The sequence below is a fragment of the Sinocyclocheilus rhinocerous genome, unplaced genomic scaffold, assembly GCF_001515625.1.
Source record: "Sinocyclocheilus rhinocerous isolate Xijiao unplaced genomic scaffold, SAMN03320098_v1.1 scaffold1270, whole genome shotgun sequence".
Lineage (NCBI taxonomy): Eukaryota > Metazoa > Chordata > Actinopteri > Cypriniformes > Cyprinidae > Sinocyclocheilus > Sinocyclocheilus rhinocerous.
In genome coordinates this window covers 239,416-263,274 of record NW_015665029.1, presented here as the reverse complement: position 1 = coordinate 263,274, position 23,859 = coordinate 239,416, and the positions used below count along the sequence as shown (strand labels likewise).

The 23,859-nt window shown below is 36.2% G+C and overlaps 2 protein-coding genes across 2 annotated transcripts in view; both read left to right on the top strand.

Annotated features, from left to right (window-relative positions):
* The window catches only part of phkg1a (phosphorylase kinase, gamma 1a (muscle)), a 7,711-nt gene extending 2,919 nt beyond the window's left edge, over positions 1-4,792 (top strand). Inside the window, exons 5-11 of the mRNA XM_016541941.1 lie at positions 1,163-1,228; positions 1,811-1,974; positions 3,298-3,388; positions 3,532-3,685; positions 3,810-3,935; positions 4,348-4,477; positions 4,785-4,792. Of these exons, the coding sequence (XP_016397427.1) occupies positions 1,163-1,228; positions 1,811-1,974; positions 3,298-3,388; positions 3,532-3,685; positions 3,810-3,935; positions 4,348-4,477; positions 4,785-4,792 (739 nt within the window). The remainder of the gene's footprint in view (positions 1-1,162; positions 1,229-1,810; positions 1,975-3,297; positions 3,389-3,531; positions 3,686-3,809; positions 3,936-4,347; positions 4,478-4,784) is intronic.
* The window catches only part of urb1 (URB1 ribosome biogenesis homolog), a 47,094-nt gene continuing 27,936 nt past the window's right edge, over positions 4,702-23,859 (top strand). The window contains exons 1-22 of the mRNA XM_016541944.1: positions 4,702-4,929; positions 5,243-5,382; positions 6,253-6,404; positions 6,563-6,692; positions 6,772-6,868; positions 6,958-7,043; positions 7,128-7,253; positions 9,272-9,399; positions 9,603-9,798; positions 11,913-12,050; positions 12,798-12,971; positions 13,054-13,162; positions 13,252-13,377; positions 13,475-13,587; positions 13,747-13,866; positions 17,077-17,193; positions 17,315-17,453; positions 17,554-17,724; positions 19,069-19,268; positions 19,893-20,105; positions 21,643-21,813; positions 21,932-22,197. Coding sequence (XP_016397430.1) covers positions 4,797-4,929; positions 5,243-5,382; positions 6,253-6,404; positions 6,563-6,692; positions 6,772-6,868; positions 6,958-7,043; positions 7,128-7,253; positions 9,272-9,399; positions 9,603-9,798; positions 11,913-12,050; positions 12,798-12,971; positions 13,054-13,162; positions 13,252-13,377; positions 13,475-13,587; positions 13,747-13,866; positions 17,077-17,193; positions 17,315-17,453; positions 17,554-17,724; positions 19,069-19,268; positions 19,893-20,105; positions 21,643-21,813; positions 21,932-22,197 — 3,245 coding nt within the window. The 5' untranslated portion in view covers positions 4,702-4,796. The remainder of the gene's footprint in view (positions 4,930-5,242; positions 5,383-6,252; positions 6,405-6,562; positions 6,693-6,771; positions 6,869-6,957; positions 7,044-7,127; positions 7,254-9,271; positions 9,400-9,602; positions 9,799-11,912; positions 12,051-12,797; positions 12,972-13,053; positions 13,163-13,251; positions 13,378-13,474; positions 13,588-13,746; positions 13,867-17,076; positions 17,194-17,314; positions 17,454-17,553; positions 17,725-19,068; positions 19,269-19,892; positions 20,106-21,642; positions 21,814-21,931; positions 22,198-23,859) is intronic.

The window sequence follows — 23,859 nt, the reverse complement described above, 5'->3', positions numbered from 1 at the left end:
GTTCGGTGCCTTGCTCAAGGGCACCTCAGTCGTGGTATTGAAGGTGGGAGAGAGCGCTGTACATTCACTCCCCCCACCTACAATCCCTGCCGGTATGAGACTCGACCATTAGGCCACGACTTCCCCATAAATATTTGTATTAACATAAAAAAAAAGGGATAAAGGGATACTCCACCCCAAAATGAAAATTTTGTCATTAATCACTTACCCCCATGTTGTTCCAAACCCCTAAAAGCTTCGTTCATCTTCGGAACACAATTTAAGATATTTTGGATGAAAACCGGGAGGCTTGTGACTGTCCCATTGACTGCCAAGTAAATAACACTGTTCTGGACCTTGACAGTGTTATTTACTTGGCAGTCAATCAGACAGTCACAAGCCTCCCGGTTTTCATCCAAAATATCTTAAATTGTGTTCCGAACACGAACAAAGCTTTTACGGGTTTGGAACGACATGGGGGTAAGTGATTAATGACAACATTTTCATTTTGGGGTGGAGTATCCCTTTAAGCTGAACATGTTTTACAGGTATTTATTAAGCAGCAATGGAATAATGACTCTTATTAGCGAGTGCATCTCTTCCTCATGGACTGCAGCAGATTTGTTCACTCTTCCAACAAGGCACTTGCAAGTTCTCAAACATATCTGAGGGGACACAACATGTGGTGTGCCACAGCAAGGACAATCAGCGGCCCTTTCTGTTCTCCTTTCTTACAATATGGACATTGCAGGACTATGTTATGTTCACACAGGAGAGCAGGAACCCTTGACTTCTTTCGTCTGGTGTTCACAGAATCAGTAGAAACGTCTCTTTACTGTCCTAAGTTATTAAAACCTTAATTTCCTGCCACCGGTAAACTGTGAGTGTCTTAAAGTCTGTTCCACAGGTGCAATAATTGTTTGTGGTTCATCGAACAAGCATGAAAATGATTGTTTATACACTTTCCAATAATGGTCTGTTAAGCGTATTTGGATTTTACAAAATTATATTGAGAAAACAATATCCTGAAAAAGGGATGTTTCTTTTTGCTGAGTTTATATACTTTATATTATGTGTGTGTTTATAGTTTTTTAAATGAATATGAGGTCATGATAACTACATTAACTTTTCATTCTAATACCATTTGAAACATAGTTAAATGCAATAAATATTGTTCTCCCAGGATGAAGAAAGGAGAGCTTTTTGATTACCTAACCGAGAAGGTTACGCTCAGTGAAAAAGAGACAAGGTTAGTATAATGATTTCATGAAACCTGTCAAGAACATGTGCGGGTCATATTTCATCACAAAATCAAAAGTATAAAATAAACTGTTTTATATAAAAAAAAAGGCATGATAAAAAAGCGTTTTTTTCTTTTAAAAGTTGTCTTATTTGAATTATATATATAAGTCGCTCTCATCATTTTTGTCATCGCACACACAAGTGCACCGTTTTGAGAAATCGAGATAAATAAAAACGCGACGTGAAATACAACATAGAAATCCCCAAAAATATCTTGTGTGCTTTCTGAACCCCTTTGGACCTGAACTCCAGTTGTCAGATGTGATTATGATAACTTGTTGCAATGAATAAAACAGATATGATCACCCCAGAGAAGAAAGTACATGTATTGTATTTTGTGTTTGATTTCTCAGAACTTCTGTGCTTTTCCTGGGCGAGTCGTAATGAACTCCTGCACTAAATAATGTCTCATCAACACGGAGTAATGTCTTGTTTCTTGTCTCGATTTTAGGATGAAATATGACCATAGCTCAATGTACAACAGTGCGTTTTGTATGTGTATTTGCAGCAGATTGTTTTAATTTTGCAGGAAGATTATGCGGTCGCTGTTAGAGGTGGTTCAGTTCCTTCACTCTCAAAACATTGTGCACAGAGATCTAAAGCCAGAAAACATCCTTCTGGATGACAATATGAACATCAAACTCACTGATTTTGGCTTTGCTGTGCAGATTGCACCAGGACAAAAACTTAATGGTAAGTTTGAAATGTTTTTTCTTAACGTGTGTGTCGTGATATTTTGTTCAGTATTTATTTTTTGATAACATTTAAAAAATAAAGTGTATTTTTTGTTGTGCATGTGTGCTCTTAACTTTTATAAAGAATATCTCTTTGGATTTGAGACTTTAGTCTTTGCAACTTTACAGATCTTCTTTATGCACCAAGAGCTTGTAACACTCCAAAGAGAAAGGAAAAATTGAAATCACATCATATGACCCCTTTAAATAGTCACAATATTGCCATATCAATCGCAGGCCCCTGAATCGAATCAAATCTTAATCGTTTATCGTGGCATGTTTTGCAAATGTTGTATCGCTGACTAAGAGAATTGAGGTCAGATGGGATCATGATGAAACATCCGATTTGCATTTTCTGACCAGTAGTTGTCAGGTTTGTGGATTCGGGTTTCATGCTATCCTTATATGAGATGTTAATATGTTACATGGAACTGGAGGAGCTATTTGCTATTAGGTCGCTGGGGTATATTTGTAGCAATAGCCAAAAATACATTGTATGGGTCAAAATTATTGATTTTTCTTCTATGCCAAAAATCATTAGGATATTAAGTAAAGATCATGTTCCATGAAGATGTTTTGTAAATTTCCTACTGTAAATATATCAAAACATAATTTTTGATTAGTAATATGCATTGCTAAGAACTTCATTTGGACAACTTTAAAGGCGATTTTCTCAATATTTAGATTTTTTTGCACCCTCAGATTCCAGATTTCCAAATAGTTGTATAACGGCCAAATATTGTCCTATCCTAACACACCATACATCAATGGAAAGCTTATTTATTCAGCTTTCAGATGATGTATAAATCTCAATTTCGAAAAATTGACACTTATGACTGGTTTTGTGTTCCAGGGTCACATATTATGTATGTTTTAATGTAACCAATATTCTAATATAATCCTATAAAATATCTAAAAATTTATAATATAACCTTATCATATTTATGATATTAAATTATAAGATATAATAATATAAGATTTTTAATTTAAATAATGTTTCTCTCCTTTTATACATCATATATGCTACTATTTTTACTACCTACATTTATGCTGACAATGTAATGTGCCTGGACAGAATGTTTTTCATTAATGCAATAAAAAGATTGATTGGTTGATTGATTGTAAAACAAGAACAGGACATGAGATTTAACCAAAAAAAAAGTAATTTGTCATGCTGATGTACATAGTACATGTTATGATTCCAAAATACATAAAATGTGCATGCATCACATAACTATGTGTTTCATTAGAGCTTCCTTTGATTTTGTGTCGTCACACATAGAGGTATGTGGAACGCCAGGCTATCTAGCCCCAGAGATTATCGAATGCTCTATGGATCCTCACCACCAAGGTTACGGGACCGCCGTTGATCTGTGAGTACACCCGCATGTATTAGAAAAAGACTTTTCATTGCATACTGTAAATGTAAGTGCTCGGTCTTGACGACCAACCAATTAAAATTCTACTTTTAAGTAGGGCTGAATGGAGAAATGGCACCGTTTCTTGTGTTTTTCAGCTGGAGCGCAGGGGTGATCATGTACACCCTTCTTGCAGGTTCTCCTCCTTTCTGGCACAGGAAGCAGATGCTAATGCTGCGCATGATCCTGTCGGGAAGCTACCAGTTCACCTCTCCGGAGTGGGACGACCGTTCAGACACTGTCAAAGACCTGGTGCGTGTGAAGCAGATCAGGGAATATCAAATGAGTGGAATACACTTGTTTAGCTTTACCAGCCAATGAATACAAGCCTACAATAGATCCGCTAACCTGCACTCTGTACTGCGAACTTTCTCAGATCTCCACATTGTTGGTGGTGAATCCTGAGGCACGTTACACTGCCAGAGATGCCTTAAACCACCCTTTCTTCCAGCAGTATGTGGTCGCGGAGGTGCGACATTTCAGCCCGTACAGGAAGTTCAAGGTGGGGTCTATATAATTGAGAATAATATGTAGTTATTGAATTACTTAGCAATAAACAAACCAGAGGAAATCTGCATTTTTGAATGAATCGGCTGAGCGAATGATTCAATGATCCATTGATAAAGCCAGTTACTTGGATTGTTCTGAATAGCCGTTTTGAATGAATTGGTTGAATGAATGACTCAATATCTCAACCTAATCGAAGTTGTAGTTTTTTTCTGCAACAGTAGATTTTGCTGATGCGGACTTCATTTGGTTGGTAACAGCCTATAGTGTCTATACGGTTGATTTGAATTGTATTGATTTATCACATTTAAGAATTTGACAGAAAAGATGACAAATAAACACACACACACAAAAAATGCCCCAATAGAAATCCATGTAGGTTTATTGCAAACACTTGTGTTTTTCAGGTAATCTGCATGACAGTTTTGGCAACAATGCGCATTTACTGCAATTATCGACGTGCCAAGCCAGTTACCAAAGACGTGATCAAGAGTGACCCCTATGCAGTAAAGCCTATTCGCAAGCTCATCGATGCCTGTCTCTCCTCCACATCACGAGTAGACACGCCTCTTATTGCTGATTGGCTACAAGTTTGTTTTGCGATTCGGCCCGAATCAGTTTTCTAAAGTGTTTTTGAAAAATCACATACCCTGCCTTTAATATACACCACGTTACGCTTGTAAAATGAATATTAATGAGGTGACGTCTAGCGTGACGTCAGCACGTCAAAATTAATATTCATACAATAAGCCTTTCCACGTGTTTTGCTGCTCTGTCGCTCTGGTTTTACACTTCCGCTGTTCCACGTGTCTGTTTTCATACAGTCTATGGTTTTCATTTACAGTGAGATAAAGCAATGGCTACTAAACGTCAAAATGGGTATCCTCTTGAGTCCGCTACAACAACTAAGAAAACCAAAACAGACGAAAGCGAGTTCACTGGCACGGTCTTTAAATCCATGCTAAAGGATTCAATTAAAGCGCTAAAGGGTAAGTGTATTTTATTTTAGCTGGTCAGTCGTCTGCTTACAGCTGAAAACCATGTGTTGCGGTTTTTATGTTTTATTTGATAATGCTCGATTCGTGTACATTGTAATTTTCTCTACGTTAAATGTTAAATATCACGCTTCCAGTGTTCGCTCCCCCAGACTTTTATTTTGTTTTCACATTTTATGGTGCTCAGAACTTGCTGCAGTTACAGTAAAAACGCAGAATTAATACAAAATATTTACTTATAACTTACTGTAAGAGAACAAATGTTAAGATTGTACTTAATCATAAACTTCCTTTATATGTTATGTAGGTTTGGAGACCTTCGTAAGATTTGCGAAGAAACTTCCATGCGCAGAAATCTATGATGCAGTCGAAGGCTACATAAAAATCTCAGTTGAATGTTCAGAAATTTTCGCATTACTGGAGGAAGAAAATAATTCTGAGTCTGAAGTAAGTCAATTATCTATCTATCTATCTATCTATCTATCATCTATCTGTCTATCTGTCTGTCTGTTTGTGTTTTATTTTATTAACCAGGCTTGTTGAACAGTTGCAGCCCTGTCTATTGAATACTGGTCTTTCATTGTGTTTTATTCACACATATATTCTGTGTTTGGATTGCTATACTAGTGTACTTTTTTACACTGCATAATGCCTGCTATTCGTAATAAATAGTACATAAAACATTATGCAATCATGGCCTCACTGCTTTGAATGTAGAATTCAGCATCATCTCACTAAGAATCACGGACATTTTACATTACATTTACATTTATGCATTTGACAGATGCTTTTATCCAACTTGTACTGCATTCACAGGATACTTTTAATAAGTTCATGCATTCCCTGAATCAAACCCACGGCCTTGCCATTGTTAGTGCCATGTTCTACTCTTTGAGTACAGAGTTTGACTACAGAAATGCTTTGCATTTTCCATTTACTTTAGTGTAAAATGTCTTAATTTTAAGAGTCCATAATCATACATTGAGTCAAGAAAGCAGGAGAATAGGCTTCCAGTTCTTTCATCACATAGGAAATGGAAGGTCTAGTTGCATTACATTGTGGTATTAACGATTTATTTACATTTTGGCAAATAAAGAAGTTTCTCCAGGTGTTTCATGCATACAGTAAAATGTTCATGCTGTGCACACTATTCATGCTGCAGACTTGGACAGATGTTGTATGCTGACTTGCCAACATTAGTTCTTTTTGGTGCACAAAATATGCAGTTGCAATTGACGATAATGAAAGAGTTTACTGTTTGCATCATTACTTTTGCATCATAATCACAGCTTAAATTCTATTTAATATATTTTGTAGATGATGCTGATATTTCAGAGTCTAGAAATGATTTTGCTGCGGACGGCCAGTGATCTGTCTCAGTTGAGCATGGTGGGCGCCAACATAGTTAGGAAGACCGTCTCCACTCACATGAAACTTCTACTGTCCTCTCTACATTCGGAGAATCACAGGTATTTCTTATACAAAGCTTAATCAGATATTTGCATTTATTTTATGGTATTTGTGGGTTAATATCTTTATAGTATGATATGATAAGCAGGCAAAATGAATCATTTGAAATGTTTTGAATGCACTCATTGTGGTTTGTGTACCTTTTTTTTTTGGACAGGTTTGTCCGCCAGTGTCTGTGTTTCCTGTCCGCAGTGGTATCTCAGGGTGCCGAGGCTGCGAGGGATGTCTTCAGTCAAATACACTTCAGTAAAGGTCTCATCAGCCTCTCACGGAGAAGAGACAAAACTGTTAAGTGCTTTACAAACTGTAAATAGCACATAACTTTTACATAACATTTGCATTTTAATTACTGTGTTAATTTTCCAGGGAAAGCCAGATGTTAGAATGGCTTACATACAGTTTGTCCTTTCATTCCTGATGTCTGGAGACAATACAACTATTGGCCAGATACTGGAGGCTAAAGGTATCAACAAACCAAATCTGTGTGCGACTGTGCATTATGAATTGTGTCTTTAAATGGTCTTACATTATTATTTTTCTGTCGCCCTTTAGATTTTTTGTCTGAAATCTTGACCAGTGGACTTAAAGAAGACAGATTATCCATCGTAAACCTGATTCTGTCCACGCTGCAAACCAGAGTAAGACCCTTCCTTATGGATGCCATTTACCAAAGTGAGGTGCTGTCCATAAATGTCATAACTTTTTAATGTATTTGGCCATAGGTTGTGCAGAACAAGACCATCACGAAAACTCAGAAAGTGCGTTTCTTTAGTCCTTCCATACTGGGACAGTTTGCCTCTCTTTATAAGTGGAATGGGATTGTGGATGTCAGCGTGGCTGAGAAAGAGGTACAGTGGAAGCTCAACAATACCATCTCTGACTCTGTCGCTCTATACAGAGCGAGATTTGCATGGGTAATTCAAATCCCTGTTATATTAGTTTCTAGACAGACAATGTTGTTATCCAATAGATTTGGCTGTATTAGAATGATGAATTGATGTATTTCATTGGCTGACACAATAAAAATAATCTGAATCTGAATAATCTGAACCCAACAAATTTTGGTACATTTTTCTATCTAAAATAGTCAAATCTGTTGGAAAATTCTCCACAGAAATGAATGGGTAAATTTGTTAACCCTATGGGTGTGGTGTCGCAAAGTACTGATGTTGACCATAAACATGATATTTAAAAATGCGTAACATTTTACAATAAGGTTTACAATAAGGTTCCATTAGTAAACATGAACTAACAATGAAAAAAAAATCTGTGAAGAATTTATTAATCTAAGTTAAAGTTCATTTCAGCTTTTAGTAATACATAATCAAAAGTTGTATCTGTTTAATGGACATGAACTAACAACGGACGGTTGTATTTTTATTAACTAATTAATAAAAACTGTAGCAAATCTATTGCACATTGTTAATGTTACACTGTAAAAAAAATTCTGTAAAATTTATGGTAAAAAAACGCCAGCTGTGGTTGCCAGAATTTTACCGTAAAAAATACGGTAGCAGAGTTTTAGGTTTTACGGTTTTAACTTAAACTTACAGTTAAATACCGTAATTTCATTGATATAATGTTAATATACCAACCCACTGAAGTACTGAAATCTGTTTTGTACCTTTGTAAACACTGCACCAAAAGCAGGTGGTGATGAGAAAATCACATGATGAACCAAAGCCTATCACAAGCAGCTTTTAAATATTAATATATATAGAAGGCGCACGGTGTCATTCACACAAACACTAAACACCATCATGGTAACCATCATGAAATAATGCGATAAACATTAATTAAACAACATTAGATGTAACATACAACCCTAATGTACACAACTGATAAGAAAAAACTAAGAAACATAGTTATTTCAACAAAAAAACATCAAATTTGAAATGTAACGCAGGGAATTCTGGGAATGTCAATTTACGGTTATTCACTGTAAATTATACAATCTTTTTACTACCGTAAAATTACATGTAATGTCCAATACAGTTTTTCACCGTATATAGTAGGGGAACTTACCGTTAACCATTTAACAGGTTTTTATTGTAGCATTTTTACAGTCTTTTACCGTTAAATTCACTGTGATTTTTTACAGTGTAGTTAATGCATTAACTAACGTTAACTAAAGGGACCTTGCCAAAAAAAGGAAATGTTGATATCATGTTAATAATACTACACATACAGTGATATCATAAGATGAAGAGGAAGAAGTTGTTGCTGCTGCATCATTTTTTGGATTCCGTAAAGAAAAGACGGGGTGTTATAGACCCCAGTCTGCAGGAAGTGCCGATCAGCAGAAAATTAATTTTGTATGGTTTTGTACAGTAATGGATATAAACTCTCTTTCCACCTCCCTATACTTATTGAGTGTGGTTCATAGGCCAAAATAGAGACAAGAACAAGAAATAAACAAAGTCAAAGGTTAACTTAACTTTTAGCATTATCTATTTTATCCCAAAATTTCTACTGATATCACAATAATATTTGTTATTGTGAATTATTTTGGCCATGATAATTGTGTAGTAAAAACCTGAAATTGTGACAGCCCTTGTGGAAAATCTTGCTTGGGACCTCTAGATAATTAAAAATGCACAAAATGTTCCTGTTAGTAACAATGTAATTAGAAGGTAATAACAATGTTATTCTACCTCTGAAATCCTATTTCTATTATAAGGTTGTAGGTGAGGGAAAATAATATTAACCAATAATGTCACATTATTATTATTATTATTAAACTCTGATGGATAACATCAAGTCCCCTCCTAGGTTTTGCTCTGGAAAGCATCAAATTACAAATGGTCAATACATCGCGAATGCCTTTCAGAATGTCTTTAAGCTTTTTGCATCCAACATCTTTTAGAAACAGAAGGATGAAGGTGAAGGGAAGCGTATAGTGAGGGAGCTGGTGCATAACTTCCTGCTGGACCTCTGCTGCTCTCGCAAACATGGCATCAGTTTTCATGACCCGAGCCTGGGCACCGCTGGAAGGTAAGTCTTTGAGGTCTTCATATCGTCATTCTTTCAGCTAAATTTTATTGTATTTTATTCTATAGTTGTTTTAAACACCGTTTTGTAAAATAAGACTCTACTAGCACAAAATCTCCCAAGTGTAAAAGAAATAAGGTCAAGTCAAATGTGCCCAAAATGCTTTCCCCTCATTGTACTTTTATCACCTCGTTGTACCCATCCAGAGCAGGAAACATTGTTCTTCTGCAGTTCCTGGTGGGGCTGAAGCAGGCTACCGAGGATGAGATGGTAGCGGAGCTGGTTGTTAGTGTTCTGAAGGCCAGTCCTGATATACTGACCAGATACTTTAAAGAAACCAATTTCTCATTCAGTCCACGAAACAAAAGCACTTGGCTGGAAAACATCACTCTACTCAAGAAAGTGAGTCTGAAGCCTTTGTACGTATTTACCTGTGCCCTTCAGCAAGTAGGAAATATACAGAAATTGAATAAAGTTATCAAACACTAAATAGTAAATTAAATATAGATGAATCCTTAAAGTGCCCCTATTATGGGTAAAGAAAGACATCAAGTCCCCTCCTAGGTTTTGCTCTGGAAAGCATCAAATTACAAATGGTCAATACATCGCGAATGCCTTTCAGAATGTCTTTAAGCTTTTTGCATCCAACATCTTTTAGAAACAGAAGGATGAAGGTGAAGGGAAGCGTATAGTGAGGGAGCTGGTGCATAACTTCCTGCTGGACCTCTGCTGCTCTCGCAAACATGGCATCAGTTTTCATGACCCGAGCCTGGGCACCGCTGGAAGGTAAGCCTTTGAGATCTTCATATCGTCATTCTTTCAGCTAAATTTTATTGTATTTTATTCTATAGTTGTTTTAAACACCGTTTTGTAAAATAAGACTCTACTAGCACAAAATCTCCCAAGTGTAAAAGAAATAAGGTCAAGTCAAATGTGCCCAAAATGCTTTCCCCTCATTGTACTTTTATCACCTCGTTGTACCCATCCAGAGCAGGAAACATTGTTCTTCTGCAGTTCCTGGTGGGGCTGAAGCAGGCTACCGAGGATGAGATGGTAGCGGAGCTGGTTGTTAGTGTTCTGAAGGCCAGTCCTGATATACTGACCAGATACTTTAAAGAAACCAATTTCTCATTCAGTCCACGAAACAAAAGCACTTGGCTGGAAAACATCACTCTACTCAAGAAAGTGAGTCTGAAGCCTTTGTACGTATTTACCTGTGCCCTTCAGCAAGTAGGAAATATACAGAAATTGAATAAAGTTATCAAACACTAAATAGTAAATTAAATATAGATGAATCTTTAAAGTGCCCCTATTATGGGTAAAGAAAGGTTCATATTTTGGTTTTGGGAGTCACCAACAACAGGTTTACATGCATGCAAGGTCAAAAAACACTTTCATTGTCTTATAATATGCATTTATTTTGACCTTACTTGCTCAACGACTCACAAACGATTCGCTCAACGAATCATTTTTCCAAACCCCTCCTTTGCTTGACGCTAATCTGTGGTGATTGGTCCGATTGGTCTTATTTTCATTTCATCTTGCCTGATAAAGCAGCGTTTGTGAGCGCAGTGCTGCTTTGTGTACAGCGTTACCAGGGAAACAGCTATTTTACCGCTCCAAAAGCGGCACCTAGTGTCAAAGAGTCGACTCTTTCTTTTGAGAGACAATAACTTTATACACGGTGCACTTTCAGATTTAAAACTTTGCAGGATGTTTTCATTCACTTAGAGCTGTTACACACTGCATGAAAGGTAATTTTCAAAAATCCATAATAGGTGCACTTTAAAGCTACAAAAGTTATTGATTTCCTCTTTTTGTTTTTTTTATTTTGTTCTTTGATGAACAGACATCACAGTAGCTGGGTTATTAGGTTATTTGGCTGCTATTACTTTAAGAGCTGCCGCTGCTGAACGTGACGCGGATTTGACACGCATGCTTATAGTTTCATTTGCGCTTTAATATGAATTGATGCAGGCTACAGCGCACGCCGCCGTATTTGTGCGTGCAATTGAAAAGCACATGCTACAAGCACAGTATAACGACTGACAGGACAGGAAAATTCATTTTTATTGACATATTACTGACAACATCTCATCTGACTGCAGTTCATTGTTGTTCTACTGAAGCTCCTCGTCACCTGTAACATTTCAGCGCATGTTTAACTAGTGCCTGGTGCTGAGGTGAAGTTTGAGCGCGCTTTAAACTGAAAAATCTCCCGTTTGATGTGGTCGTTAAGACGTTCTGCGTCTAAATAACAATCCTTGTCAAGAAAAAAAGAGATAGAAACAGCAGTTGTGAATGGGGTGGCCAACCCTAACTCCGCCCCTGCGTTAACATGCTAATTGTGACAGCACTAGTTGCTTTATGTGATTTTTATACTGTATCATGTGATGGAGCGCTTTCATTTAGTTTGAACTGTAATAACAAGGCCATTTTACATCTTATTTATATTGTGCATCCTTTTGCCTTAACTCAGACAGTTATGACTTACTCGTGGTTTGATATTGTTGCAGATTTATGAGGCTCAGCCGGAGGTGTCCAAGGCTTTCCAGATGAGTGAAATGATTCCTTTACCTCGTCTGCTGTCTATGGTGTTGGTCACGTCTCTTCCTTCAGTGTGCAATAAAGCCTTCTTCACTCAAGGTCTCAATGTAAGCGGTAGATTCAACCAATCATATAATCACAAGCTGTGATGCACAGTATATTGCTGATTTTACCATTATAGGCCAATGTTAGTGTTTTTTGTTTTAAAAAAAAAATCCAAATTAATTAATATTAGAAGCAGATGTGTTTTTGAGTTGTACATTACTGTTCAAAGGTTTGGGGCTTGTAAGATTTTGATGTTTTTGAAAAAAGACTTCTGTGCTCACCAAGGCATTTATTTGATAAAAAATACAGTAATATTGTGAAATATTATTACAATTTAAAATAACTGTTTTCTATTTGAACGTATTTCAAAATGTAATTTATTCCTTTAATGGCAAAGCTGAATTTTCAGCATCATTACTCCTTTCTTCAGTGTCACATGATCCTGCAGAAATCATTCTAATATGCTCAATTTTCTGCTCAAGGAAAATGTCTTATTATTATCAATGTTGAAAACATTTGTGCTGCCAAATATTTTGTGGAGATAATTTTTTTTTTCTCAGTATTCTCTTTTAAAAGAACACCATTTATTTAAAAATATTATATTTTTGTAACTTTAAAAAACTGTCACTTTTGATCAATTTATTGGATCCTTTGTTGAATAAAAGTATTAATTTGTTAAAAAAAAAAAAAAAAATCATACTGACCCCAAACTTTTAAATGGTTCTATGACAACTTGTTCACCTGTGCACTGATACAGTAAAGTTATCATTCTTCAACATTATTTGAAATATTTCTTGTTTTTCTAATAGCTACCCAACTTGGTGGTCCAGCACACAACAATTTCCCTCCTGGCATTTATTCTCAAGCGAGCCCAGAAAAACATTGAACACTGTCTGGACAAAACAGTCTGGGAGAGTTCAGACATTTACAGCCCTGCCGTGATGGAGGAGTTTGTGCAGCTTTACAGAGAGGCACTGAGCAAGGTGAGGATGATGGGAAAACAGAATGATTATTTCATGGTATCATATTATTTCACAATGAATATTTATCCTTTTGCTGCCACAGATTCTACCGGACATGGTGTCCGTTGTTTCCAACTGGCAGTCGCACTCAAAGGAGAAGGAAGATGCAGTAAAGACGATAGGCACAGGACAAAAACAGAGCGAAGAACACGGTAATAACCAAATAGTTAATGCTCTGTTGTAGCTATAAGGCTTGTTATTGTTCAAACGCAATAATTCTGAAATGCTTTTTCTCAAACAGCACGGCAGGACGATCCACAGCTCATCCTGGTGAAAGCTCTGCTGCTTCAGGTCATGTGTTTGTATCAGAGGGTGGTGCCTCACCTTGTCAGCCAGAGCAAATTCGACTTTAGCAAACTCCTAAAAGGTATGACACATTGATTGAGAACAGATGTAACAAATATAGTGCATTTACCTTCTAACCTGTTATGGAAGGAGTAAGTGACTTATTAAAACATTTGCAGGCATTGTGACAGAGAGTGGAATGAAACAGGAAGTTCCTCCAGTTCTACAGTATCAAATTCTACAACTGGCTTTGGAACTTCCTGCAAGCAAATTCTCCTGGTTTCGTGTTCAGGTAAAAACGTTTGTAAGGTTTATTTTTTATTAATACATTTTTTTTGTGACCACATTTGTCTTCAACATTTGGTTTGCTGATGTTTTTCAGAATGTGTATTTTGTTTCTTTTAAGCTTAAGATCATCATGTTTTCCCCTTTTTTCCCTCCCAAAACACAGGATCTACCAGATCCAGATCCTGAAAAAGGAGAGAAATCAGTCTTCTATTTGCTACTTAAAATGTTTGTTAGTAGTAACAGTAACTACTTGAAGACTTCAACCAGGATGCTGGTCCTAAAAGTAAGTTTCATTCTCCTAACAACAGAAAACTGCATACAAAACCTATATTTTTAATTTAAATAAAGATAATTTATTATATTTTATATTATAATTTAAATATAATATTAATATAATATAATACAATACAATATTAAAGGGATAGTTCACCCAAAAATGAAAATGCTGTCATCAATTACTCAACCTCATGTCGTTCCAAACCCGTAAGACCTTCGTTCATCTTCGGAACACAAATTAAGATATTTTTGATGAAATCCGAAAGCTTTTTGACCCAGCATAGAGAGCAGCGTAACTGAAATGTTCCCAGACCCAGAAACGTAGTAAGGACATCAATAAAATAGTCCATGTGACATCAGTGGCTGAACTGTAATTTTACGAAGCTGCAAGAATACTTTTTATGCACAAAGAAAACCAAAATAATGACTTTATTCAACAACTCTGCTCCTCCAAATCACGCCTTCCGCCATTATCGAGAGTACTTCTGCACGTAAACAACGCATGCGCATGATGCTGCTGACATCGAACACGCATGTTTACGTGCAGAGGAACGCACGCTCTTGCCATATGATGATTCATGGTGTGTTCCACATAAAAATGAACAGCACATGGGTTTGGACCACAGATTTATAGTACAGAACTGGATTGCTCATGATGTTATAAAAGTGAGGCCACCTCACTGCCATATTGGTATTCCCATACATTCTATTGAATTAATAGGAAATCGTAGGGATGGGCGATATGGGCTTAAAAATGTATCACAATAATTTCTGATATTTATTGCGATAACGATATCAATGACGATAATTTAGGGAATCCTGTTTCTTTAGAGAAAAAAATTCTTTCCTATTTTTACCCAAAATAGGGTGTTGTGAACAGTACACACGTAATGTAATAACTGTTTAATTAATACTGGAAGTCGGAGGGCGCCCTTGCGCAGAAACTCCACACATGCATAGCAGAAGTAATGCTCCAGGAAATCCCTAATATGGACAGAGGTATCCAGCGATCGCTGTAGCTGAATAAAACGCAAATAGAGAGACGTCTGATCACAAAAATAAGTTATTTCAAACACTCGACTGTTATGAAGTTAATATGGAGAAAAAGCACGTCAATAAATAATATCTTTGTTGGACAACAGTTTTGTAAAAGACTCATTCACATGTAAAACTGTATTGCACACGTGCTGCTGTAGTACATTTACTCAAGGTCAGACCGATTTTTGTCGCACTGTACAGCCCTATCCAAACCTGCTCCAGATTGTAGAAGGAGCTGCTCAATTTCACGTCCGCCTTCCTTCACGTCACTCCACACAGTCGCACACAGAAATATGTCAACAACTAGACTTTATCGTTATTATCGTGGGGAGAATTTTTACCGGTATATCGCAAACGATAAGATATCGCCCATCCCTAAATCGTTTATTTTTAATGAGAATACATCGCCTAACAAGTCAGCATTTTTATACCTGAAGTATCCCTGTACATTTGTACAACACAAACGTCCTAAGCATGTAAACGGTTATTTGTTTAATGTCGGGAATTGCATTCCCTGCATATTAAAAAGTTATGTTTATATACATTATAGTAGCAAACATCAGGTGAACATGATAAACATCGACATATGTATTACAAATGACAAAGTGCTCATTCTGAAATCTAAATAAAGATTTATGCTTTGTACACGCATGTACCTCAACTCGCCTTGTAAAGTTATTTACTGTTTATGTAATTTTGTTATAATGTTTTTATTCGTACAGTAAGCTGACTGCAAATGTTTCAACAATGTTTTTGTTAACAGCATTCGTTTTGAAGCAGGTAATGATTTAAATGTTGGTTAAATTAGTAATTAATATACGTACCTTATACTATACTACTATTACGAAAGTAGCCTTGTCACCTGACCTGAATACAGCGCGCTGATTCGCTAAAATGGACTTATCGGCTTCTGTTCAAAACAACAAGGGCGCTTGTTGGCTTCTGCAGTAAAATGCGAACTCGCAATGCCTTGAAAGTGGACAAAACCAGCTTTTTTTGACAAATTGCTGTATTTAGGGTTCAGATCGCGCTATATGTGGAGAATAATGCACGGCAATCAGCTCATTATCGGTTTTTCCAAATAAACTCTTCAAATACACAACTTATTCAGAGGAATAACGCTGACTGACTACATACTGTACAGACTTAAAGACATGAAGCTTTATTTCCAAGATGATGCAGAGTAAGCTTTGAATTTCAATATGTGACCCTGGCGCACAAAACCAGTCTTAAGTCGCTGGGGCATATTTGTAGCAATAGCCAAAAATACATTGTATGGGTCAAAATTATAGATTTTTCTTTTATGCCAAAAATCATTAGGATATTAAGTAAAGATCATGTTCCATGAAGATATTTTGTAAATGTCCTACCGTAAATATATCAAAACTTCATTTTTGATTAGTAATATGCATTGCTAACTTCATTTGGACAACTTTAAAGGTGGTTTTCTCAATATTTTGATTTTTTTGCACCCTCAGATTCCAGGTTTCCAAATAGTTGTATATCGGCCAAATATTGTCCTATTCTAACAAACCATACATCAATGGAAAGCTTATTTATTCAGCTTTCAGATGATGCATAGATCAATTTCAACCCTTATGACTGGTTTTGTGGTCCAGGGTCACATATAGTAACAGAGGCTTTGTATTGTATTATTCATTGTATATTCAAATCAATTTCAGATACTAATACCAGCCTAAGATGCTGACATGGCATTAAATAAAAATATACTACTACTACAGATAGTAATACCAGATATATGTTGATGTTTAATATTTCCTCCAGAATTACGTACATAAAGACATATATTTTATGTTCGATCAGTTACCTGTATCAGCAAGTGCGCAGATGACACACCCACCCTTACGATTTAAATATATCGCTTATCCTGCCTGAAAAGACCATAAACATTGCAGATAACATTAATTTACGTACACATAAAATCTGATCCTGTGTGACTGATACGCTTCAAATCGGCTGGTTTTAGGTCAAGGTTTTTGCCAGTAGGGAATAGTAAGATGGCGGCTCGAACGCTTCCGGTGGCTTCACCGCCTGTCAGCAGTTTAGAAACCCAGTCATTATATAGATCAGTAGTTTGGACTGACATGAGGGTGAGGAAGTAATGGCAGAGTTTGTATCTATGGCTCCACTGGCTCATTTATCCTCCTCTGCTTTCCAGGTGTTGCGGGACAGCGGTGTATTTGAGCACACGTGGAAGGAGCTGGAGTTATGGTTGGATCATCTGGCGCTTTTGGACCCATCCCAGCAGGAGACCGTTATTCAGTTTTTAGACCATGTACTGGATTCTAACCACTCACATCTGGTTTTACTTGGTTCTTATAGAATCATGTCAGAGTTCTGAATACAGAAAGTTGATATTTTGCCATTCAGTACTGTCCAACTATGTTGTGTGACAGGTTTTGATGAGAGTGGTGTGTAACCCACTCGTGTACACTGAGAAAGCAGCGAGTATGGTTCAGGAGGCAGCGTATCTACAGGCTAACCTGAGCGGCCAGGAGGGAGATGAAGCCAGCATCCCCATATCACACATCGACGGTTAGCACTCATGCACATTTCACATATGTATCTGTAATCTGAGGTGCTAGTGGCAGTGATAGGAATTAATCTGGGTTGTTTAAATGCATCTGTGTTTTAGATGTGCTCGACATGGTTGATGTTATAGTGGAGGGCAGCGAAGGGGATGTTGAGGAGATCGGACCTTCCCTCACTGATGAGATCATCCTCCAGACGTTCCCGTTTAGTGCCATTGTACCAGCTGTGCTAGAGGTTCGCAACAAACTGCCGGAGAGTTTTAAAGATGGGAAAGGTAAAATATGCAGATAGATATGATCTAAACAACCAAATTTATTAAATAACAAAATCAGACATCTCAGAGCTGTGGCTTGCGTATAACTCTTTGAGCCTTGGTGCTCATGTAAAAGGGCACTGATTTGAGTCCAGCCTGCGTCTCAGAAGGCAAAAATCTCCCCCAGATATTTTTGCTGAAAAATCTCTGTAATTTGCTATTTGCAATCCATTTTACCCCCCTTTTTTTGCATTTAAATTTAACATATACCTGCAGACTTGTCGTCTTTTGGGTGAAAATCACAGTTTTTAATCCAAAATATGTCATTTGTGTGATTTTGTGAAGATCCGATGAGTTTCTGAAACTGGTTGATGTTTCAACAAAAGAGAAGCTTAGAAACTTTAAGCTCTATTTGTGATTTCCCTTCAAAATAAAAGCTTTATGATTTAATGTTTGAAAGTTCAGAAATGAAGACTGTGCCTGTGACTATTTTTCTGTTAAATAAAATTAGTATTGTTATTAAATGACATAATATTTTTTAAAACTCTGGTATTATATCTAAAAGTGATTTTGTGAAGATCCGATGAGTTTCTGAAACTGGTTGATGTTTCAACAAAAGAGAAGCTTAGAAACTTTAAGCTCTATTTGTGATTTCCCTTCAAAATAAAAGCTTTATGATTTCATGTTTGAAAGTTCAGAAATGAAGACTGTGCCTGTGACTATTTTTCTGTTAAATAAAATTAGTATTGTTATTAAATGACATAATATTTTAAAACTCTGGTATTATATCTAAAAATATTTTTTGCTTTATTGATTGGTTTCATTGGTATAATTTAATAAAATAACAATTATTATTCGATTTTTTTAATTGATTGGGGTTTAATTGATTGTTGATTGGGGGTGTCAACAAAACAGAAGCTTAGAAACTTTAAGATCGCTGTGCTTTTTATTCAAAATAAAAGCTCTTTGGTTAAATGTTTGAAAGCAATGAAATAAAGGCGACCTGTTTTTCTGTAAAGTAAAGTTGTTATTATTGTTATTAAATACTCAATGCTTTATTAGTGTTACTAGTATAGTAATATATTTGTATTAATTTAAGTAATTGTTATAATTTAATAAAATAAATAAAAATGTAAATAATTATAATGATAATTTGTAAAATAATCAAATAATAATAATAATAATAATAATAATAATAATAATTTAGCCCCCGGACTCCCCACACCTTTGTATGCCTGGGAGTGCAAAAGGATGTTCAATGAGAATTCAGTATGTAGGGCTGGACAGTTAAGTGGAAATCCTGTTTTCATTGTGCTGGTGTTAATATGATCTTTAACATGGTAAAGCCTGTGCTCTGTCGTATAGGTGTGGTGTTTGAGTACATGGCTGCAGTCCTGTGTGATGTTCTGCACTGTCAGAGGGACCCGCTGGCTCTGTGTCTCACTCTCCAGCACTACGATAAAAAGCTGAACACGTCACACGCCTCATGCCCTCCTCACGCCTCTGTCGTCGCCTTCTACCACTACTACTCTCAGTGGCTCCCCAAACAAACACAGAAGACCCTGGTGAGTCCTTCACACCTTCAGTGCACCGCAGATGCGTAGGCACCTATTGTAATTGTTAGCTGTCGTCGTCTTTATCTTCTACTTTTACTTTTGTTTCTGCTTCTTCTTTTTCCGATACTGCTTCTCTTGAGTGTATGGCAGCTTATAGAACCGGACATAGAAAAGTTATGAAATTTGGCATACAGATAGAGTAAAGTCTATTAGCAAATTTGGACTCTCTAGTCTTGATAACATTTTCTTGGTTCATCATGAGAAGAGTGACATTAAATATGGCATAAACAGATGAGCTTACTATTTTGAATGATTTTTTTTTTTCTTTTCAGTTTTCACCAAAATGTACTAATTTTCTTCAGACCCTGTCAGCAAATATTTGTATAAAATTTATGTATTTTGTATTTCCTTTTATACTTGAGGACCTTTATAAACTAGGAATAGTTCAACCAAAAAGTTGTACTAATTTTCTTCAGACCCTGTCAGCAAATATTTGTATAAAATTTATGTATTTTGTATTTCCTTTTATACTTGAGGACCTTTATAAACTAGGAATAGTTCAACCAAAAAGTAAAAAAAAAAAAAATATATATATCTTGTTTTATTTTCTTGAAATTTCTCAATTTTTTACAGTTCTTCACTAAAAACTTCCCGGATGGTCCATCTCGCACTGACTTCACCGCGCTGCTGAAGGCCTCCTATAGTGAAGGGGCAAATGCTTTCATACGGGACTCTTTTAAGGAGGCTGCACAGGAAGCTCTGAATACTCTGGATGTGTCCCAGTTCCCAGTGGCTGTCAATCAAGTGCTTCTCTACCTCAGAAACTTTGTGCTCACTTTCAATTCGGTATTCAGCCTTTCAGAAATATATTTGAATGGTTTTTGTCTAGGAACTATGAACTTTGCATATAGTTTTCATTTCAATGGGATAATTCACCATGAACATTCTGTTGTCATTTACTCGCCTTCATGTCATTCCAAACCTGTATGACATTCTTTCTTCTGTGAAACATAAAAAAAAAAAAGATATTTTGAAGAATGTTGGTAACCAAACCAATTTGGTGAGCATTTGATGGAGCACTGAGAAAAAACAATCACCGAGACATTTCTCAAAGTATCTTTTTTGAGGTTCTACAGAAGAAAGAATGTCATACACTTTTGGTTTGGCATGAGGATGAGTTCAATGAGTAAAAAAAACAAGATAACATTTTTGTGTTAGCTATCCCTTGAATGTTTTAGAAAACTTTAGTAACATTTAAATGAATGATTTTGTGAAGTATGTTTCGTTTGAACTACTATTAAAGCAGTGTATCAATGGAAATATATTTAGTATATTTAGTCAGTTAAACACTATAAAAAGGGGTTATATAAACTGAACATGTTTAATCATCCTGTTACCCATTTTGTAAATTTCCTAGTGGGAAAGAACGTTCCATATCAGGATTTAAAGGGATAGTTCACCCAAAAATGAAAATTCTGTCATTAATTACTCACCTTCATGTCGTGCCAAAGCTGTAAGACCTTCGTTCATCTATTCTGTGTCAGCTGCGTCACGCGGATATGTTGTTTTCGTTCAGATCAAAGCACAAACAACGTAGAAAACAACAGATACAAACAAATAAAACAAACAGATAGAATACAAACAGATTAGAAAAGTGTTTTTTTTTTTTAAGAAAACAAGCAGTAAATGAATAGAGTGCAAGTCTAAAATGGACAAGTTTTTTTTTAAAGAATAGAATTAGAATAGAGAGTGCTAGAGGTAGAGCATTAGAGGTAATGATGCTGAAAATTTAGCTTTGCATCACAGGAATAAATAAAATTTGTAAGTATATTAAAATAGAAACTGTTATTTTAAATTGCAATATATTTCACAAAATAAGTTTTTTTTTTTTCTGTATTTTTGAACAAATAAATACTTTTTTTTAGGTTTTATTTTTATTTTAGTACATCAAGTTAAACAAAAAAATAAGAAATATTGCTTTGGAAACTAGCTGAATTAAATTATTTATTATTTTAGTTCATGTTAATTTCATTACAAGTAACAAATGTTTTGTGTTTTGGTTTTAGTTTAAGTTTTAGTTAACTATAATAATTCTGCAGACAGTTAATGAGTTGTTTGTGAGCTAATAATTAAATAATAAAAAGGTCAAATTAAAATAAATCAATATTTGTAAAATAAGAACAATGACAAATAAAACGCCTACTAAAAATATTTTATTTGGATGTCTGCATGTTGTGTGAACAATTAGCCAACAGCAGAGAACCATGAACATCCAAATATGTTGTTAGATTATTATAAAATAATAATCACTTGAAATCTCAGGGGGTACTCTAATAAATATTTTAGGTAAAAAACTTTTGGGTCTCACTGTGTTTACCTGCAGCTCCCCAAAGAGACGGCAGCAGAGGTGTTGGGCAGTCTGATGACCGTGCTGAACTCTCTCATCCTGAAGCTGTTGAGCTCAGAAACACAACAGCCGACTCGACCTGAACAGCAGGATGAGGCAGACCTCTTTCTCGATACCAACCACGTACCTGCTCAGAACACCGAACAGGTAGCCTTGACCTTCATCAGGGATTGTTCCAGAAACATTATTATGGGGGAGTAGAAATATAAATGAGATGGCAGCTCACTGTGGTGAAACCTTACATGGTTGCTCTCCTGCCCTCCAGGTCCTGCTGGCTGTCCTCGGATCAGTGTTTAAACACCCAGTAGTGGAGCAGTGGTTTCTGGCTCTGGAGTTGAGCTCTTTCCCTCCTCACTCCCTGAATCCAGTGCGGCTGAAGCAGCTGTGTGGCCGTCTGACTGAGATGACGCTCACTCTGCTGGAGTCCAGTGCCGCCGCGCTCCGAGAGCTGGACTCTTTAGAGCTCATAGGCACATACTTGACCGCAGCGCAGAGAGCCGTTCTCAAAGAACTCCAGGAAAAGAGAAGCAAGTATGTGTCACACCATTCACAAGTAACAGTGTTTTCTGCTTATTTGAGGAATATATGTGACCCTGGTCCACAAAACCAGTCATAAGGGTCGATTTTTTTAAAATTGAGAATTATACATAATCTGAAGCTGAATAAATAAGCTTGGCTATTGCTACAAATATACCCCAGCGACTTAAGACTGGTTTTGTGCTCCAGGGCCACATATTTTGGGTTAATTACAATTTGAAGGGCTACTTCACACAAAAAATGATTAGTGATAAGTTGTATTTAATTTGCATCATTCCTTTAAGGGTTTTCTATCATATTCAATTTTTCTGATGGACTTTTTGTATTGAATCATATGTGACTCAATCTAGGAAAACCCACCACATGGTGAAATTTTCAAAAGTGTTTTTATTTCGTCCATCGCTTGAACGTAACAAAAGTTATGGACATCTGAAGTTGGCTGATCACCATGATTTTCAGGAACAGAATTTTGAGAAAAACTGGTTTAAAGAGAGGCGATGAAAATAAAAGCACAACAGTCAAGTATCACAAGTAAAAGTCACTTTACTGTGGTAAAAGACTTATTTTAGTCACTGTACATGTTGTAAAAGATACCAAATGACCCCAAGGAACACACAACACTTGCAAACATTTGAACATTAAGTGTATATCTGTTCATAAAACATCACAGATTACAGCGTGCAGGCGATCTCCAATTCTTCTCCTGCTCTACTACTCCGGATTTATAATACATAACCAGACACAGTTCAGAACTGTAACTTGTAGTTTTATTTTTACGCTGTCACAGTTTGAACTTAATGAAAGTAATGCATAGTGTTAATATGAAAATTGTGCGGGTATGATGGCTATACTGCTTCATTACTGCTTCAGCTAACGTTACCCCAAACTTTGCATGCCGTAGTTCACACAGGACTGGCGGAAAATGTGCATTGATAAACCTTTATTATTTACGTTACATAGTTTATTTTGATAGGTAGTTTGGTAGTGTAGTAGTAGTACTTTGTAGTGTTAAGGGAAAGCACTTTCGCAGCACGTTAGTGTTGTCAAACTAGAGAAAGACAGTCTTTTCTGCCACAATAAATCGCTATTTTTTCTGCACTAAACAAGTGAATTTTGCCAAGATATTTTCAGTGATGATAGACAATATGTTACAGAATAATAATTTAATGAAAACTAAATTTTGACAAAAAATAAATAAAAATCAAGCTATGTCCCAGTGCGACATCCGACGGGTTTTCCTAGGTCGCATCACATTTGTATTAGTCAAGATAAATTTGTGCATGAAAAGAAAGTAATTTAAGTAAACCACCAATTAGGTTTAGGGTAATTCATATGTTCAGAGTGATTGAACTCACTAGGTTATGCAGTAGTACACTGACAAGTACTGACAGGTAAGGCATAGGCATATACTTCTGTATAAGGAGTTTGCGTAAGCAGATGGTCTCAAGATCAGCATACTTTTTTTACTCTTAGTACCCCAAAATATGTTTACAAATTGATAAGATACTTTTTAACTAGTCTGGAAAAATAAACCACACAAAATTAAGAAAAATATCCTTGTCAATAAATTATTTGAAGGCAGGATAAATGTTCTTGACTTTTAAAATGCACTTGGCTTAAAACATTTTTATAAAAGACAGAGAAACACATGGCCCT